At 50.0% G+C, this 19,018-nt stretch overlaps 1 protein-coding gene across 1 annotated transcript; it reads left to right on the top strand.

Moving 5' to 3' along the window:
* The first annotated feature begins 2,196 nt into the window (after positions 1–2,196).
* Positions 2,197–11,002, top strand: LOC149280780 (V-set domain-containing T-cell activation inhibitor 1-like). Its single transcript, XM_089500146.1, has 5 exons — positions 2,197–2,228; positions 3,982–4,046; positions 4,998–5,342; positions 9,394–9,654; positions 10,785–11,002. The coding sequence occupies exons 1-5, from the start codon at positions 2,197–2,199 to the stop codon at positions 11,000–11,002; spliced, it is 921 nt and encodes a 306-aa protein (XP_089356272.1).
* Positions 11,003–19,018: the final 8,016 nt, after the last annotated feature.

The following is a 19,018-nucleotide window of genomic DNA, read 5'->3' on the forward strand; positions in this document are numbered from 1 at the left end:
TGCCACACTTTGTGTTAGTATTTTTTTTTTTACACAAATTGTACTTTGGGTATACATTTATAGCTCCAGGTATACGTCACTATCAAACAACACCCTAATATGTGTTCAACAACATGCCTATGCCCTATCTTTGAGCCTGGCCACTCCAATTTACCCCATCAAACCATTCATTTTTTTTAAATTAGACACCCCTTGGGTATTTTACTCTTTTTGGATTTTTTTTTTACATTTTGCTGGAACTGGATAGTTCCTCTAAAGCATAATAATTTTTAAATGTTACCATGTTTTTTTTAAGCTTTTTATTTTTTTTTTTATTTTTTTTTTTATTATATTTTACTAATCACAAAGTGATTAGAAAGCTGGGCTCCATTGACTTGTATGGTTGAATGCAGTACCTGTATTCAACCTGCAAGTGGAGCCAGAGTTCTAGAGGGTCTGGAGACCGTCTAGCAAACTTTTTCAACTTTATTATTTTTTTTCCCGGGCCGCCGCCATCTTGCGGATGGCGAAGACTGCGTGCAGCTGCGGTGTGACCGCTCTCCGGAGCGGTTACAGCCTGCCCTGGGGTAAGTATTTGGTGTCGCTGGATGCCTCCTGATCGAGGCATTCCAGCGACACCATTGAAGTTTATCGTTGATCGCCTCCTAAATGCTTTTAAATGCACTGTATGGCGGATGTTGACGCCCCAGGGAGGGGCCAGAAATGGCCCATCATGCCGATCTCGGTGTTGCTGAATGCCTCGACATCGAGGCATTACAGCAACACCGCTTAAGCTTAGAAAGTGATCGTTGATCACTTTCTAAGCTTGTTTAAGTCTCATGACGTGTCAGGCACGTCATAGGTCGTTAAGTGACCGTTTTGCATGACGTGCCTGACCCGGCAATGGACGTTAAGGGGTTAATTTCTGCATATCGCGGTATCAGTGTCTATTAAACGGATAGCAAGCGGTCTCACTCACGCATTCTAGTGAATATTATCCCCGCTCTTTATTACCCTGATTTTGTTCGGAGTTTACCCCAGGACTGTAAACGGTCCGACACTCAGCCCCCCCGGATTATTTCTTGCGTAGCTGCCCGTCACGGACCCTCTGTGTCTCGGAAGGTTCTGCCGACTCTTTTCTCTTTTATGAATGTTGTAAGAATTTAACAAAAAAATAAAGATAGCAGGAGAAACCGGCAGGACCTGATCAGCCGGCCCCCGTGGACAGGACGTCACAGGACTGCAACTCCCACTAGGCACATCCTTGACCCTTTAACCCATTGTGCACATGGAAACCCGAGTTACACTCACTGGCCACTTTATTAGGTAGACCTGTTTAATTGCTCGTTAACACAAATAGCTGGTAAGCCAATCACATAGCAGCAACTCGATGTATTTAGGGATGTGGCCGCGGTCAAGACGGGAATGCCTCGTTGGGGTCAGAGGTCGGAGGAGAGAACGGGCAGACTGGTTCCAGATAACAGAAAGGCGACAGTAACTCAATTAACCCCTTGTTACACCCAAGGTCCCCTCTCTGAACCCACAACACCTCGAAGCTGATGGACTCCAGCAGCAGAAGACCCCACCGGGTGCCGCTCCTGTCAGCTGAGAACCGGAAACCGAGGCTACGATTCCCACAGAATCACCAAAACCGGACAACCGGAGAACGCTGCTGGGTCTGAGGAGTCTCCACTCCGGCTGCGACATTCAGGTGGCCGGGTCAACAACATGAAAGCCGGGATCCGTCCTGCCGCGTATCAGCGGGTCAGGCTGGTGGGGGTGTAATGGTGCGGGGGGGGGGGGGGACATTTTCTTTGCACACTTTGGGCCAATTCCTGATAACGCAGTCACATTCCCTACATTACATACAGACCCGCCGCTGTCTGACCAGTCCTGATAACGCAGTCACATCCCCTACATCACATACAGACCCGCCACTCTCTGACCAGTCCTGATAACGCAGTCACATCCCCTACATCACATACAGACCCGCCACTCTCTGACCAGTCCTGATAACGCGCCGGCACACCTTGTCACTTCTCATACTGTACAGAGTCGCCCCAGGGCGGTGAAGTCGCCTCCCTCACATGAATGAGATTTTTGGGTTTGGCTTCTTTTTCTCGATCTTCCTCATAGTTGGACATTTATTGCTCTGAGCAAAGCGCTCTCTGAGTCCTGCACCGGTGTCCTCCGAGGAGATCGGGTCCGACGCGCAGCATGGCGACCATTGGCCAAGTGATCTTCCGAATGTAAGTGGGACGGTGTTCGCCTAGAGGGTGAACAGAAGCCGTGTATTCCCCTTGTTATGATGCAGCCATGTAATGCACACGCGTGGCCCTTAGCATGTACTCGTCCCAGTGTGCCAGAAATACTGATCACGGATGTGCTGTGAGCTCCGGGGGAGAAAACTATACTTTTGGAAACCGTGTTACCTGCCAGATCCCAGTATTACCTCCTAGATCAAAGTTTTGGGCTGCAGTTGGTTTTGTACAAAAACCTGGAACCCACCAGCAGATCGGCCCCCATCCGGCCCCCGTCTAGTAGCCCATTTCTCCTGCTGTAAAGACTCAAACCTTAATCAGTCGTTGGTCTTAGATTCAGGAGCTGTATCCCTATCCCATGCATGTTTAATACCCTCACTGTATTACCCTCTACCACCTCTGCTGGGAGGCTGTTCCACTTATCTACTACCCTCTCAGTAAAGTAAAACTTCCTTCCATTCCATCTCAGTCTCTGACGCTCTAGTGTCAGATTCCGGTCTAGTGTTTTCTCCTCCTTTTAATAAACCTCCCTGCGTTCGCGTGCACTCGGTACGGATATACATTGTGCAGGAGAAGCTTGGGCTCCTTGCAGCGGGGGGAATGCGTCTGCGCTGACCACGCTCCTTCTGATACAGCAGGGACGCTCCTTCCGTCCATGCGACAGAATAACAGCCCCGGGGTGGTGCCGAGCACACTGAGGGGGTATTATTTCTGCCTCCATCAAATCCATATAATACCCACAAGCACCCCCACTGAACAAGTGAGTGTGTGTGTCGGCATGGATGCGTACCTATACATATGTGTGAGCATGGATGTGTATGTGTTAGTATAAGTGTTTAGTATGTGTGTAGAGTGTAAGTGTGTGTTAGTGAGTATGTGCGTGTGTTTGTGTGTGTAAGTGTACGCTACATGTAAAATTGTGTAGAAATGTGTGCGTGAGTTACCTGGGTGGAGGGGCTGGTAGATTGTATCTCATTTCAGCGTTTCTTACATCTCAGGCAGTGTAAGGGTTAAAGGGCCCCTGGGGTCAGGCAGTGTAAGGGTTAAGGGGCCCCTGGGGTGGGTCTGCGACTCGCTGATGGATGGAGGAGCCGGATATTCCTGCCCCGCGCGTTCGGCTGCCCCGATGTATAAATCAGTAAAAAGTCTTCATTTTTGAAGATCTAAATTTTATTTAAAGTAACTTTTTATTTCAGAAAATATTGGAAAATGAGAGAAATGATCTGAAAAACGTCGCAAAACAAACAGAAACCACGGAAACCGGAATCGCTGGTTTCTTATACTAAATGCTGCATTCCGAGAGTTATAAAGAGCAGGCGGTGCGTGGCAACCAAACACAACATCCACGCCGCGCAATAAACAACCCATCGCAGCGGCAACCGGGCGGCTGATAAACCTTTTCCACTAACGGTTAACTTTTACTTCACTGGGAGGGTAATAGATACGTGGAACAGCCTCCCAGCAGAAGTGGTAGAGGGTAATACAGTGAGGGGATTAAACATGCATGGGATAGACATACGGCTCCTTAATCTAAGACAAGACCAACGACTGATTAAGGTTCGAGTTGTTACTGACTGCAGGGGCCGACGGAAATCGGCCCCCGAGAACCACCAGAATTTATTGATTTATTGTGATTTTTCTGTGATGAGTTTTTAGGACAAATGATTACCAATCCCTGCAGCTGCTAACAGGCGCTCTGTAAGTACTACTCATTAACTCTGTTGTGTCTCCTTTTTGTCAGTATGATCGCCATCATCATATTGCTGCTGGCGGCCATAGGTCTGATTATCGGCATTGGAGTGGCAGGTACGTGCGAGAGATCATTAGCCATCCAACTCCCACAAAGCTGATCCAGCCCAGATCGGTGAATTCTCTTATAACGCTGTTACAGGGTCACCGTACCCAAGGCTGGGTCCCCTGTTTGAGGGCTGAGGAATCACCAGTCAGTCCCTCATACGGATCGCACTCAGCTATCCACGGATCATCCAGACCACCATTCGTAGTAAACCAAGAAGAACTCTCTTTATTACAAACACACAGAACTTATCTACAATCTCAATGCAATGTGTACCGAACCCAACCCCCAATCCCATCACTCACATCCCATCACAAATCCCATCAGTATACAGGGGATGTATCAGGTGAGGGGATTACAGAATACAATGGGTTCCCCCACCTGTGTTATCCCCCCTGTAGTGCGGGTGCCGTCTGGGCAGACAGGGCTGTGTTGGCTGATTAAGAGCCCCAGCCAGATTATAGGATCGTCTCTTTGAAGGCTGGGGCTGAATCCACATCAGTCTCTGGGCCGGTTACACAATAAACACAATATAATATATTACCGGGTCACAGTATACAGAACCGGACACAAAAGTGCTCCGTGACCCGGCTAAACTTCATATGACACATGAGCCAGCTAGCCTGGCCCTGTCACAAACGCCCCGAACAGCAGGTCTGTCCGCGTTATGTAACCGGGGCGCGGGGTCGGCCTCCACCGCTCCGGCCAGGACTGCGCGCAATTTACCTAAAAACCCTAAAATGCCCCAAATCCGGAGAAATCTGAAGCGAATGAATGAACAATTTGTGAATTTAAGGATTTTCGGGGGAAGCTGCAGCCTCAGGCGACGCGGAGACCCAATCATCTCCTGTCCTTTCGGGCCCCCGGGAGCGGTAAACGGCCGAGCGCTTCACGTTATATCTTGATAAGTTGGGTAGTGTTTGCAGTTCCTCACCCCCCGTCTTTGTTGCCCCTTTTTGCAGGTAAAGATTCGGCCACCGTGACGACTCACGGCTCCGTGGGGCTGATCGGGGACGCCGGAATTTTAAGCTGCAGCTTCCCTCCCGATGCCAAGCAGAGCACAGACATCCAGTGGGAGAAGACGGGCGTCAGCGGGCCGGTGTATAAGTACGAGAAGGGGGCGGCGGCTCTGTCCGATCAGAACGCGGCCTTCAGGGGCCGTGCGGCCCTCTTCCCCGGCCAGCTGATGGCGGGAAACGCTTCCCTCAAACTCACCAAACTGCAGCTGTCTGACGCGGGAGAATACAAGTGCGTCATCTCCAACTCCAACGGCAAGGGCGAGGGCATGCTCACCCTGAAGGTGGGAGGTGAGTGAGCTCAGGGGCCCTAGTGGGCGGTGAGTGAGCCTATGGTCCACGGGGAAGGTGGGCGAATACAAGGGCCATGGTAGATAAAGGCGAGAGCACAGGGGCCGGAGTGGGACAATGATATCAAGACGTACGGCACGGACGGACACCCACGTTAACCGACCCGGATGTGCACGTTTCATAAAATATTTGCTGTAGTCAGGCAGGTGCGCGCCCGGCGGCTTCTGTATCCGGCTGCCAGCCTCTAATTCATCAACACGGGGGTCGCCGAGGGGTCGTTGCGCCTGGAGCAGAATTTCTTCCCCTCCATCCCCTGGAAGTGAAACCTAATAACAATTAAACGCACTCTAACACTTACATGCACACTACCTCCCTCCTCTCCTACCCTCCACTAACACTCACGCTAACACCATATCCATACACGGACACACACTCACGCTAACACCATATCCATACACTAATGTACATACGGACAAACACTCACACTAACACCATACAGTAAAACACACTTACATCATACACTCACACACTCACACAAACACACACCAACACCATAAGCTCCCACGTGCGCACACTAATACCCCGATTTGCTGGGATTTTCACCCAAACATCTTTAGGGTTTACAGAGAACGATCTGAAAAAAAGAAAATCTCCAGTGAGCGGGGGCTGTGTGACGGGAATTCCTCGTTGGGGTCAGAGGTCGGAGGAGAGAACGGGCAGACTGGTTCCAGATGACGGAAAGGCGACAGTAACTCAATTAACCCCTCGTTACACCCAAGGTCTGCAGAATCCCCTCTCTGAACCCACGACACCTCGAAGCCCATGGACTCCAGCAGCAGAAGACCCCACCGGGTGCCGCTCCTGTCAGCTGAGAACCGGAAACCGAGGCTACGATTCCCACAGAATCACCAAAACCGGACAACCGAAGACCGGAGAACGCTGCTGGGTCTGAGGAGTCTCCACTCCGGCTGCGACATTCAGGTGGCCGGGTCAACAACATGAAAGCCGGGATCCGTCCTGCAGCGTATCAGCGGGTCAGGCTGGTGGGGGTGTAATGGTGCGGGGGGGGGGGGGACGGACATTTTCTTTGCACACTTTGGGCCCCTTCCTGATAACGCAGTCACATCCCCTACATTACATACAGACCCGCCACTGTCTGACCAGTCCTGATAACGCAGTCACATCCCCTACATCACATACAGACCCGCCACTCTCTGACCAGTCCTGATAACGCAGTCACATCCCCTACATTACATACAGACCCACCGCTGTCTGACCAGTCCTGATAATGCAGTCACATCCCTTACATTACATACAGACCCGCCGCTGTCTGACCAGTCCTGATAACTCAGTCACATCCCCCACATTACATACAGACCCGCCGCTGTCTGACCAATCCCGATAACGCAGTCACATCCCCTACATTACATACAGACCCGCCGCTGTCTGACCAGTCCTGATAACGCGGTCACATCCCCTACATTACATACAGACCCGCCACTGTCTGACCAATCCCGATAACGCAGTCACATCCCCTACATTACATACAGACCCGCCGCTGTCTGACCAGTCCTGATAACGCGGTCACATCCCCTACATTACATACAGACCCGCCACTGTCTGACCAGTCCTGATAACGCAGTCACATCCCCTACATCACATACAGACCCGCCGCTGTCTGACCAGTCCTGATAACGCAGTCACATCCCCTACATTACATACAGACCCACCGCTGTCTGACCAGTCCTGATAATGCAGTCACATCCCTTACATTACATACAGACCCGCCGCTGTCTGACCAGTCCTGATAACTCAGTCACATCCCCCACATTACATACAGACCCGCCGCTGTCTGACCAATCCCGATAACGCAGTCACATCCCCTACATTACATACAGACCCGCCGCTGTCTGACCAGTCCTGATAACGCGGTCACATCCCCTACATTACATACAGACCCGCCGCTGTCTGACCAGTCCCGATAACGCAGTCACATCCCCTACATTACATACAGACCCGCTGCTGTCTGACCAGTCCTGATAATGCAGTCACATCCCTTACATTACATACAGACCCGCCGCTGTCTGACCAGTCCTGATAACGCAGTCACATCCCCTACATTACATACAGACCCGTCACTGTCTGACCAGTCCTGATAACGCGGTCACATCCCCTACATTACATACAGACCCGCCACTGTCTGACCAGTCCTGATAACGCAGTCACATCCCCTACATCACATACAGACCCGCCGCTGTCTGACCAGTCCTGATAACGCAGTCACATCCCCTACATTACATACAGACCCGCCGCTGTCTGACCAGTCCCGATAACGCAGTCACATCCCCTACATTACATACAGACCCGCTACTGTCTGACCAGTCCTGATAATGCAGTCACATCCCTTACATTACATACAGACCCGCCGCTGTCTGACCAGTCCTGATAACGCAGTCACATCCCCTACATTACATACAGACCCGCCCCTGTCTGACCAGTCCCGATAACGCAGTCACATCCCCTACATTACATACAGACCCGTCACTGTCTGACCAGTCCTGATAACGCGCCGGCACACCTTGTCACTTCTCATACTGTAGAGAGTCGCCTTGGGGCGGTGAAGTCGCCTCCCTCACATGAATGAGATTTTTGGGTTTGGCTTCTTTTTCTCGATCTTCCTCATAGTTGGACATCCGGGTCGGTTAACGTGGGTGTCCGTCCGTGCCGTACGTCTTAATATCATTGTCCGACTCCGGCCCCTGTGCTCTCTCCGTTCCTACCGTTCCACACCAACACCATAAGCTCCCACGCGCACACCAACACCATACGCTCCCACGCACGCACACCAACACCATACACTCCCACGCGCGCACACTAATAATATACGCTCCCACACGCGCGCACTAATACCATACGCTCCCACGCGCGCGCACTAATACCATACGCTCCCACGCGCGCGCACTAATACCATAAGCTCCCACGCGCGCGCACTAATACCATACGCTCCCACAAGCGCGCACTAATACCATACGCTCCCACGCGCGCGCACTAATACCATACGCTCCCACGCGCGCACACTAATACCATACGCTCCCACGCGCGCACACTAATACCATACGCTCCCACGCACGCACACTAATACCATACGCTCCCACGCACTCTCTCGCAACATCCAGTAACACCATACACTACACGTTTTCTGGAGTACTCTTTTCACAGCAGGAAGCCCTCTCTGGACCCACAAAATCCACATCCCTGACCTTGAATGAAAATAAGAAAATGTGTTCTCTCTGGTTGTGTTTCTGACACCGGGAGATAAACAGGAACTCCGACCCTCGCTTCTCATTACTAAAAAAACTGTTTTCGGTTTAAAGACCAAAGTTGTTTTTTATGAATACGGACGATTTAAATCCCCCCCTTCTACTAAACACCCTGATTACCCATCATACTGTCTGTGGGAAACTATAGAATGGCTCAGGCTTAATCACCCAGCTGGACACTCTGACTAATGATAATTGTCTAGGGATGAGCGAATGTTATTACTATTGCCATGAAGCATCAGCTCAGTCACCCCAAATATCACATGACTGACGACAGTGGGGTTATATTACTGTATACAGCGCGGGGGGTTATATTACTGTATACAGCGCTGGGGGGTTATATTACTGTATACAGCGCGGGGGGTTATATTACTGTATACAGCGCTGGGGGTTATATTACTGTATACAGTGCTGGGGGGTTAGATTACTGTATACAGCGCTGGGGGTTATATTACTGTATACAGCGCTGGAGGTTATATTACTGTATACAGTGCGGGGGGGTTATATTACTGTATACAGCACGGGGGGTTATATTACTGTATACAGCGCTGGGGGTTATATTACTGTATACAGCGCTGGAGGTTATATTACTGTATACAGCGCTGGGGGTTATATTACTATATACAGCGCTGGGGGGGTTATATTACTGTATACAGCACTGTGGTTTGATGATCAGAGGAGGTCATTGTGTTGGTATATACTGTGTATTACTATACATGTTCCTGCCGCAGGATACAGCGCTCTGGAAGTGACTGGCGTTGCCCCAGACACCCTGCGCTGCCGGTCCCCCAGCTGGTACCCGAAGCCGTCCGTCACGTGGTTTAATTCGTCCAAAATCTCCTTGGTCAACGTTTCGCCCCCCAATTACACGACTTCGTTCAACAACATGGTGGGGGTTTCCTCCAACCTCCCCGGAGTCCAGCCGGGCGCGCAGTACACCTGTGTGATCGAGAACGAGCTGGCCCGAGCCGAGGGGGACGCCATCTGGACAGGTGGGTGATGGGCCGTACCTTCCGCGGGGGAGTTCCACCCGAGAGACGCAAGTTTGGTGACACTAAAACCGCGTAATAAAAGCGAACCCCGCTAATTGCCGGTAGAGTTGGGGGTACGCGGCGGGGGCTCGCGGCACCATGTGGTTGGTGTTTTTTTTTAATAATGTTTTTTATTTATTTAGTTATTTATTTCCCGCAGACTCCGGAGTCATGACACAGACCCGACTAGAAGTCATAGCGTCAGCGGCCGCCATCTCCCCGCCGTTATTTTTACTCTGCTTGCTCTCCCTGCTTGGGCCAGGAGTTCATTAAGTGCGCTGGAGAACCAGACTCCTCTTAGACGGCCCTCCGAAGGGCCAGCTGGGGATAAATGGCTAAATCATCCGCTGATCAGGGATATGATATCATACAAAGCCCCAGCTGCTGAAGAGCTCTCTGCTGGCCAACTGGTCCGGGGTGGTAAGAGGTGGCGCTACTCAGGGCCCCTGGGGCAATGGTTTTCTAATCTCAGTATTTTAGGACCTATATATTATTACTATAACATATACTGAATATAGCTCAGGGACCCCAGCTATCTGCCCCGCTTTCCAATTAAAACAATGGCGATAAGAATTTTGCCTTCTTGCCCCTGAACCAGAGATCGGTTCACTGCAGGAACGATGCTGCGAGTGTTCTGGCCAGCAGAGGGCGCCATGACACATGTTCCTAATATGCTGGCTCCTCCGCTACAGGCTGGGGCAGGGAAGGGCCACTGCTAAACCTTCTGGCAACAAAGGGTTAAAGATGAGCTGACGCGGCCATCATAACAGGGCGTAAATTCTGAGTTTTATAATCCGTGCCGCTTTCAGACGGGCAATCAGAGAGACGTCCGTGCATTGCGTGTTCCCAATCTGTCAGCCCCTAGGCATTTTTTACCTACAGCTTCTATACCCTCTTTTTCGCCCAATCATAGAGACTCTGTACCAGTTACCACCCCCTAACCCAGCCCTGGGACACTCATACCTATGGGTCCTGTGCTGATCCCACCCTCCGACCCTCCCTAGGGGCACTCATGCCTAGGGGTTCTCTACCGATTCCACCCAAATAACTTCAGCTCCTGTACTTACCACAGGGGCATTTCTTACATACAGCTCATTTCCTGCCCCCCCCCATCATGATACCATCTTGTAAGCCACCCCAGGCAGGGATATCGCCAGAGGGGCAGGTGAGGAATGTGGTCATTCGGGATTCTATGCCTAGCGGTGCTCTGATTGAAGGCACCTGTCTGGCGGTTACGGTTGTGTCTTTGCCCCGTCTGGAGATCCGAGATGGTGGTCGCCGTGTGGAACCGGCTGAGCCGCCATCCTGACTTCGGACTTATTACACGTGGTCATGAAAGGAACAGACGCGGACCGTGACATCGTTGTGACATCATTGTGGATAAACGCAGCCTGTTCACGGGACTCCTCCCTGGTTCCCGGGAACCTCGCAGATATGAAGGGGGTAAAAAATATTCATACCATTAATTTATTTCCTCCGAACTTCACATAATACAATAAAGTGATCATGATTTTAAAGCAGAGTGTAAATAATTTCCTGGAATTTGGACTTCCCGGGTCACCATACGGGGGGGGGGGGGGGGCTGCACAGGTAACGCGAGAGGAGAGATCTGGAAGTAAGCCCCCTAATGTATGGCAGGGACGGGGGTAACAAGTGGTGGCAGGGGGTCATATCTACTTAGCGTACACTGTTCCACCACTTGGGGCGGGGGGAATGACTTCAACAACTCCCATCACTTTAGGGACCCCAGCGATCTCTTATAGGTCTTTCTGCTCTGGTCTGTCTCTTCCTGGTACCCCCACGGTGCTATCTGAGGACCATCTTCACCGCCATCCTTCTCCGGCCACCTGTAAGCACACTGGAAGGTCATGGGACATCGGAGGTCTCTAACTTACGCCTGGAGCGACGGGGCCACACCACTCATTCTAGGATCCCCGGGCTTCTACAAGTCTTGAGTGTCCTGAGGGCCAACCCCGGAGCACCCGAGCTCCGTCGTGAGACGTAAATTGTGCGATGGGACCATTGGCCAGAGGTAGCCTTGGGAGGTAGCAGGTGGGTCTTCCTCGTAGGTAAAGCTCCCAGGGTCATGGAACGAGAACACGAGGTAAAGTAAAATCCGAGAGCCCTGTCCATATCCAAGAACCCCCTCCATACGGGGACGGAGCTGGGTTTGGGAGACGAGATTAATATCGTGTTATCTCTACTTGTAATATCAAAATTGGTCACTAGAGGGAGACAGAGAAGCCCAACTGGGAAGAAGAAAGAAAGGCGAAGAGAAGGGGAAGGAAAGAAGAAAGAAAGGAGAAGAGAAGGCTGATGAATCTCTTACGGTCCCGGATCTTTGTTAGTAGAGAGGTGTTACAGATGAAATAAACTCAGAGGGGGCCGATAATAATATCAGTCCGACGTCACCGGCGAGTGCCGTGAAGCTGCAGTAACTTCCATATCCAAGCAGGGAATGAGTGCTCAGGACAGGGAATACATTATATATATATTTATATATCGTAGTCTCAGGGTAACCCCAGCAGTTTCTGATGAACCACTCCAGCTCCGGAATGACATAGGAGTCCCAGAAGATTGGTCTATAGACCCAGAATCCAGCGAGATCCCCGGTATGGGCTGCCCCCGAGACGCACGGATGGACGGGAACGCGATATCCAGCCTGGGAGGAAGAAACCATCGAAATAAATATATTTACCGGAAGCTGTCAGACTAACCAAACATATAAAAGAGATGCGAAAACGGCCCCGTACCAGGAGCACTAGATACACAGCCATAGAAAACAGCAGATCGGCCCCATCCGGCCCTCATCTAGTCGCTCGTTTCTCCTGCTGTAAAGACTCAAACCTTAATCATTGGTCTCGTCTTAGAGTCAGGAGCCGTATGTCTATCCCATGCGTGTTTAATACCCTCACTGTATTACCCTCTACCACTTCTGCTGGGAAGCTGCTCCACTTATCAACTACCCTCTCCGTGGCACAGGATATGTTGGCTAAATTAACTTGACATTAAACTCAGAGGCAAATAAAGGAGATGAAGTAAAACTAAGAGAAAGAGGTTGCGCCGCTCCCTTTCAGGCCCTTACTGGCCATCTGGCACACTGCGCTAACGGCTGGTGGGCCGCTTACGGACACCACCACATACTCCCCCGATCTCACCCTGAAATTGGGCCGATATGCCAGGCCGCGCGCCACACGAGCAGAAAAAAATAGCGCGCGGCCTCGCGGATGGAGATGCGGAGCTTTACTTATCCTGAGACCACCTCTCCTGGGGTACTCACCGTTACATGGCGCAGCGAATGTACAGACTGCAGATACACGGACTCAGCATGAGGATCAGAGCCAACAGAACTCTCACCGGGAACAGCTGCCGGTACAGAGACGCCCCGGGGGCTGCGGGGGGATTGGAAGAATATTATTAAAGGAGTCCTTGTTCCATATTAAATACATTTTTATTTATTTGCCATTTTTTCTCTCGTGTAACTCCGCCCCTAGCCGCCTCCACTGGAAGTAGGGAGCATACCTCGGTACACATCTCACACAACTCCCATTCAAGGCAAAGGGGTTGAGCTTCCAATTAAATTAATGTGGGGGTAGCAGCAGCCAATCACACATACGCTACCTAGACAATGACAATTTGTTACCATACACGTGATTGGCTGACACTTCGGTGACTTGAATAAGAACGCTACCGCGCGTGTTCAAAAAGTTGACGTATACACCAGTATGTTTAAAAGGAACCATTGTCGTATCAGAGCAGGGCCACATGCTAACAACATGCATTAACACCAGACACACATGCTCTAACACCATACATGTACATGCTCTACAAAAAAAAAAAAAAGGTTTGGGTACTATGGTGGGAAGCCGCCAGTCATGAAGGGGTTAATGAGTCCCGCAGATACCGCGAACACACACACTTAGTTTTGGGCCCTCTCTTACCCGGTGTGTTCCGGTTCGGCGGGGGGCGCAGAACGCTAGTGAAGGGCTCTGGAAGCGTGACGTGTTGTATGCGGCAGGTCACGCCTCGGTGCGCCGTGCTCCATACCTCTTCAGCCACCTCCAGGCTGGACCTCTTGCTGTACGTGCCGTCCTCGTTCTCTGTGAGCTTCTCCCGTATCTGGATCCCCGACAAGCTCCACGAGATATTTAACCCCTGAGGGTAAAAGCTTTCAGCCTCACAGATCAGGAGATGATGCTTTTCCAGAATTTCCATTCTGAGAGCCATTGTCGGAGCCGCTTGGGAAACAAAATCATCTCCTTATTACAGGAATTCATAAGACCTGCCGCAATTAACCCCACGTCTGCCACCATGTTACAGGAACCATTATAAGCTACATTTTAGGGGAGGACTAAGTCGAGGTGACTGCCACAATACTGAGATACAGACTCACACCCAGCATCGCCCACAAAAAATATTACTATTTTCAGACAACGATACTGTATGTTTCCAAAAATATTGGACTTTTTTTTCTTTTATTTTTAAAACCAACCAATTTTGACCCATAATATAACGTTTTCAGGCAGCTGCATTTCAGCCATTTGTATGTTTCTCGCTCTGTTATCTGACCCCCGATCTACTAACCCCCCCGACTCCTTATCATACTGCCTGTGGGGAACAATAGAATGGCTCAGTCTAAATCACCCGGCAGGACTTTCTGACTACTGAAAGTCTATAGAGGAACGGACTTCATTAGCATTGCCATAAAGCATCAGCTCAGTGCGGTGTTTGAGCCGGGAAAGTCACCCAAAATATCACATGACTGACAGCAACGGGGGCTCCAGGTCTGCAGATTATTATTATTATTATTATACTTTATTTATAAAGCGCTGACAGATTCCGCAGCGCTGTACAAAGATGAAAATGTTACAGATAACGACAAGTACAATACAGCAATTGACGTACAGAGGAATGGAGGGCCGTGTGCCTGCAGGAACTTACATTCTAGGTGGGTAAGGGGTGAGAAGCAGGAGGTGAGGACTGTGTGGTAGTGAAGGACGTTAATGTAGGGCGAGATAAGGGTTGTAAGTGGGTGAGAGAGTTTTGATGTTTATGTCAGTTGTAGGCTTCCCTGAAGAGCGTTTGAAGGAGGGTAGAGTTGGTGAGAGTCGGACAGCGCGGGGGAGAGAGTTCCAGAGGGTTGGTGCTGCCAGAGAGAAGTCCTGTAGGCGGCGTGGGAGGAGGTGATTGGCAGAGAGATTGGGGGTGGAGAGAGAGATTTGTGTCGTCAGTGTAGAGGTGATATTTGAATCCAAAGCTGTCGATGAGTTTTCCAAGTGAGGAAGTATAGATGGAGAACAGTAGAGGACCCAGGACAGAACCTGAGACTCCGACAGACAGAGGCATCGAGGAGGAGTCCCTGGCAGCAAAAGACACAGAGAAGGATCTGTTGGAAAGATAAGAGTTAATCCAGGAGAGAGCAGGGTCACGGTCTGACAGTCTGTAGGGGGGGGTGGACCGTGCAGAAGGCAGCATTGGGGTCGGGTAAGATTAGGATAGAGTGGTGGCCGCTGTTTCTAGCAGATAGAAGGTCGTTGGTGACCTTGGTGAGAGGTTTCAGTCGAGTGCTGTCAGCGGAGACCGGATTGCAGGGAGTTTGAGGACAGAAAGTGAGTTAGACCGTCATAGATTAGTTTTTCTGAGAGTTTAGATGCAGATAACGTAAACGCGAGGAGCGGCAGACAGGAATATCGTGAGACTCCCTGCTTTGGGAGTCTTCCTAAAACACTCGTGTCTTTAGCCACTAATAACCCCCCTCGGTTCGCGAGACTCACCTGTAACCTGCAGCCAGGTCCCGCTCCCCGAGTACAGCCGGGACTGAGGGTAAAACACCCTGACAGAGCATACGTACAGCCCGCTATCTGACGGAGTCACAGCCCAGATGTGGAGGCTGCTGGGCTCGAAGGCGAAAGGGATCATCACTCTGGTCTTGGTATTTATCACCGAGGAGCCGTTTAGCGTCCACCTATAGATCCATATCCAGGAGGTGTCTCCTCCTTCCATGGTGCAGGTCATGCTGGCCTTCTCATCCTTCTCAAGATAAAGGAATGGAGGGCTCTGCGAGACTTTTACCGCTGCCACCCCTGAAAGGAGCAGACACCGGGGTTAATAATCCCCGCAGCGGGGCAGTAACTGCTGGATGAACGCACACCAATGCATCTCACCTGACTCCCTTTATCCCACTAACTAAAGGTCCAGGTATACATGTTGGATGTCGATCAGGTTCTACTCATTAAGCTTCAACCGAGAGACTCCCTACAGCGAGATATACAAAGCTTCCTGCAGTTGGCAGCGATTACCCGGATTTCTTGAGACTTAGAGATCTTACTACGGTATTTTTTAATATCAGGGAAGCTGCTGCCAGGTCCAGTAAGACGTTGTCCTATATAAAGAGAGGTCTCGACTCACGAGAGGAAGATATAATTTTCCCTGTATAAGACCCCCCCCACGAATATGTAGTAAAGTCTGGGCCCCTATTCTTAATAGGGACATTATGGAAATTAAGCATACGAATGGAGCACGTTAGTCATGAAGAAAAGGTTTGAGAAGAGGAATTTTATTTCCCCCAAAGATTTTAGTACCAAAAAGTTGCAGAATGATTTTCCCTGTCTGCCCTTGTGGCAGGCAAAGGGCGCTTGGATGGACTTCACTGCCCCCTTTTTTCCACATGGTAAGGATGGACGGATTTTATGTGAGGACATGCAAGGTCTCCTTGAACTTGTATACCCTTGCTAGGAACTCACAAAATGTAATCTCCTGTGGACTTGAATGCTCTCTCAAGCAAATCACGTGAGTGTTAGCAGGCAGCGCATGTGCCCTTAACTCAACTTCTTAGTGAATAGACCCAAATATCCATCAAGCTCAACCCCTTCAAGTACCTGTGTATGTTAACACATGATAAGAGAACACCCCAAAATGCAGATGTTTATCCAGTAACGACTCAAAGATAAAAGAAATCCTTCTAGGCTCCAATCAGTTTCCCCTGGACCAACATCACCTAAATGCTATAATTAATTGCCTCCACGTTTCTAATCCCCATTCCTGGAGGATGTTCCATTCTATCCCAGTACAGATATTTGCCCCATTCCTACACGTTGTAATTTATACAGTAACCTAGTGTTTGGCTTAATATCCAAAGCCCTGGCAAAACCCTGACAGACCTCATCCTCGGCACCTCCCGGGGCATTCTAAGAAATTACTGTAACTGTAAGTAGTTTTGTAAGACAGGATACATTGAGTTCTAGAATAAGAACCTAGTAAAAACATAGAACCCACCAGTAGATCGGCCCCATCCGGCCCCTGTCTAGTCGCCCGTTTCTCCTGCTGTAAAGACTCAAACCTTAATCAGTCGTTGGTCTCGTCTTAGATTCAGGAGCCGTATGTCTATCCCATGCATCTTTAATACCCCCACTCTATTACCCTCTACCACTTCTGCTAGGAGGCTGTTCCATTTATCTACCACCCTCTCAGTAAAGTAAAACTTCCTTCCATTCCATCTCCGCCTCTGACCCTCTAGTGTTAGATTCCTGCAACAGTATCACCTGCATTCACCTACCTGCCGGCAGAGAGCTCAGAAAGGCGAGAATAAACCCAGTGAAAATCACCATGTTTCTGTAGATAAACCCGGGAGCCGAGTTCACCGCTCAATTCCTGGACTCTATAATTTTTGCAGCCATCGAGAAGTTAATAAGAAGTCCATCTGCAGCCGGGATCTGTGGTTTTTGCTCCGGCGACAACTTAGTTAAAACCCAAAAACCATAAAGATTGTGTCTGCCTGTAGGCGTCAGGGCGGCGTGGTCAGCGCCACATCCAGGGAAAGCGGTGGCAACATCTTCACAAATTCTGAGAGGAAGAACAATGTGCTTCTAACATAACAGGGGTACCAAACCCTGCGCGCGGGAGGCCACCGGCCGCTGGGCTATCAGAAGCCACATTTCTGCTGAGAAGAGCATCCAAGACGAACTTTGGGGCAGCTCAGAGGTCCATAAGTGACCAGGACTTGTCAAAGTTTCGAGGCAATAGGCAATCGTCCGCCTACGACCCCCATCTTCTATCTCCCACTCCCAACATTTCTACCTCGCAGGAACCTTGTTTTCCTCCTCTTGTTCAGTTCCCTTTATCTTCCTCTCCATCCCCTTTAGCAGCCTGTCGGAGAACGTCTGGGCCACAGAATCGGGGCTTCCATTGATGTAGCAAAGCTGGGTCTGCATGATTCTGTGATTGGGGTTTACGGAGACGAATCCAACTCTTAGTGGGTTAAATGCTCCACAATCCCACTGCTTTAGCTCCACGGTAAGCGATACAGCCGTGTTAGAATAAGGACTCTCCAAAATTACCCAGCACGGCGAAGGGTTAAGCAATATATGGCCATACAGTGTGACGGATCCCCGGAATAGATACTAGATATCCGTGACGGTAAATAGAATTTATAGCGTTCGCTTTCTTCTGACATATCGGCTGCCTCCCTGTTTTTGTATTTTTTTGGATAAAAGGAGAGGACATGCAAGGGACGATTTTGTGGGATTTTTTGTCCGTACCGGAAGAAGCGTATTTTTTCGCTTGCCGTGGGTTTCACATCCAATCCGTCATTGGGACGGGCTGTTTTTACCGGATCTTGGTAACGTTATTAACGTTGGTTTTAAGGTCAAAGTTAGAAACAAAGAAACAAAATTTGTCGGCAGATAAGACGCACTCGGCTCATCTAGTCTGCTCACTCTTCCTGCTGTACAAACCTCAAACTTTATGTGGTCCCTGATCTTGTCAAGATAGTCTTGTGCCTGCCCCACACATGTTTACACTTCCTTACTGTACTAACTTCTGCTGGGAGGCTGTTCCACTTATCTACCACCCTCTCAGTAAAATAAAACTCCCCTTCCGGCCCATCTCAGCCTCCGACCCTCTAGTGTTAGATTCCGGTCTCTTGTTGTAATTTTTCTCCTCCTTTGGAATAAATTCCCTCCTGTCTTTTATTAACCCCTTTATGGAATTAAATGTCTCTCTCCCATCCTCTCTATCAGGGATTATAATCCCCTCGCGTGTCACCCGGACCAGTTTGTTCTTCTTTCCCAACACCCCGTTACCTGACCGGGTCTCTGCCGGAATTCCCTGGAACTGTTTGTTGGATCGGCAGGAGCGCCCTCTGGACTTTTTTACCCTAAATATCTCGGATGCCCCTGGCATATACAGTAACTGACAAAGTCAGTCCGCCCCTCACGTTGTTGTAAATATGTGATATCTCTCATGTGATAACACTGAAGAAATGATCTCTGCTACAATGTAACACAGCGAGTGTACAGCCTGTATAACAAAGTAACTTTACTGCCCC

Source organism: Sceloporus occidentalis, unplaced genomic scaffold (assembly GCF_023333645.1).
Source record: "Sceloporus occidentalis isolate IW3139 unplaced genomic scaffold, rSceOcc1.0.p SCAF_148, whole genome shotgun sequence".
In the NCBI taxonomy this organism is placed as follows: domain Eukaryota; kingdom Metazoa; phylum Chordata; class Lepidosauria; order Squamata; family Phrynosomatidae; genus Sceloporus; species Sceloporus occidentalis.

Excerpts from the sequence above, each read along its gene's own strand:
- LOC149280780 (XM_089500146.1), top strand. The coding sequence starts at position 2,197 with ATGGCGACCATTGGCCAAGTGATCTTCCGAAT. Across the intron at positions 2,229-3,981 it reads GGCCAAGTGATCTTCCGAAT|TATGATCGCCATCATCATAT; the intron begins GTAAGTGGGACG and ends CCTTTTTGTCAG. Across the intron at positions 9,655-10,784 it reads GGGGGACGCCATCTGGACAG|CTCATTTCCTGCCCCCCCCC; the intron begins GTGGGTGATGGG and ends TCTTACATACAG.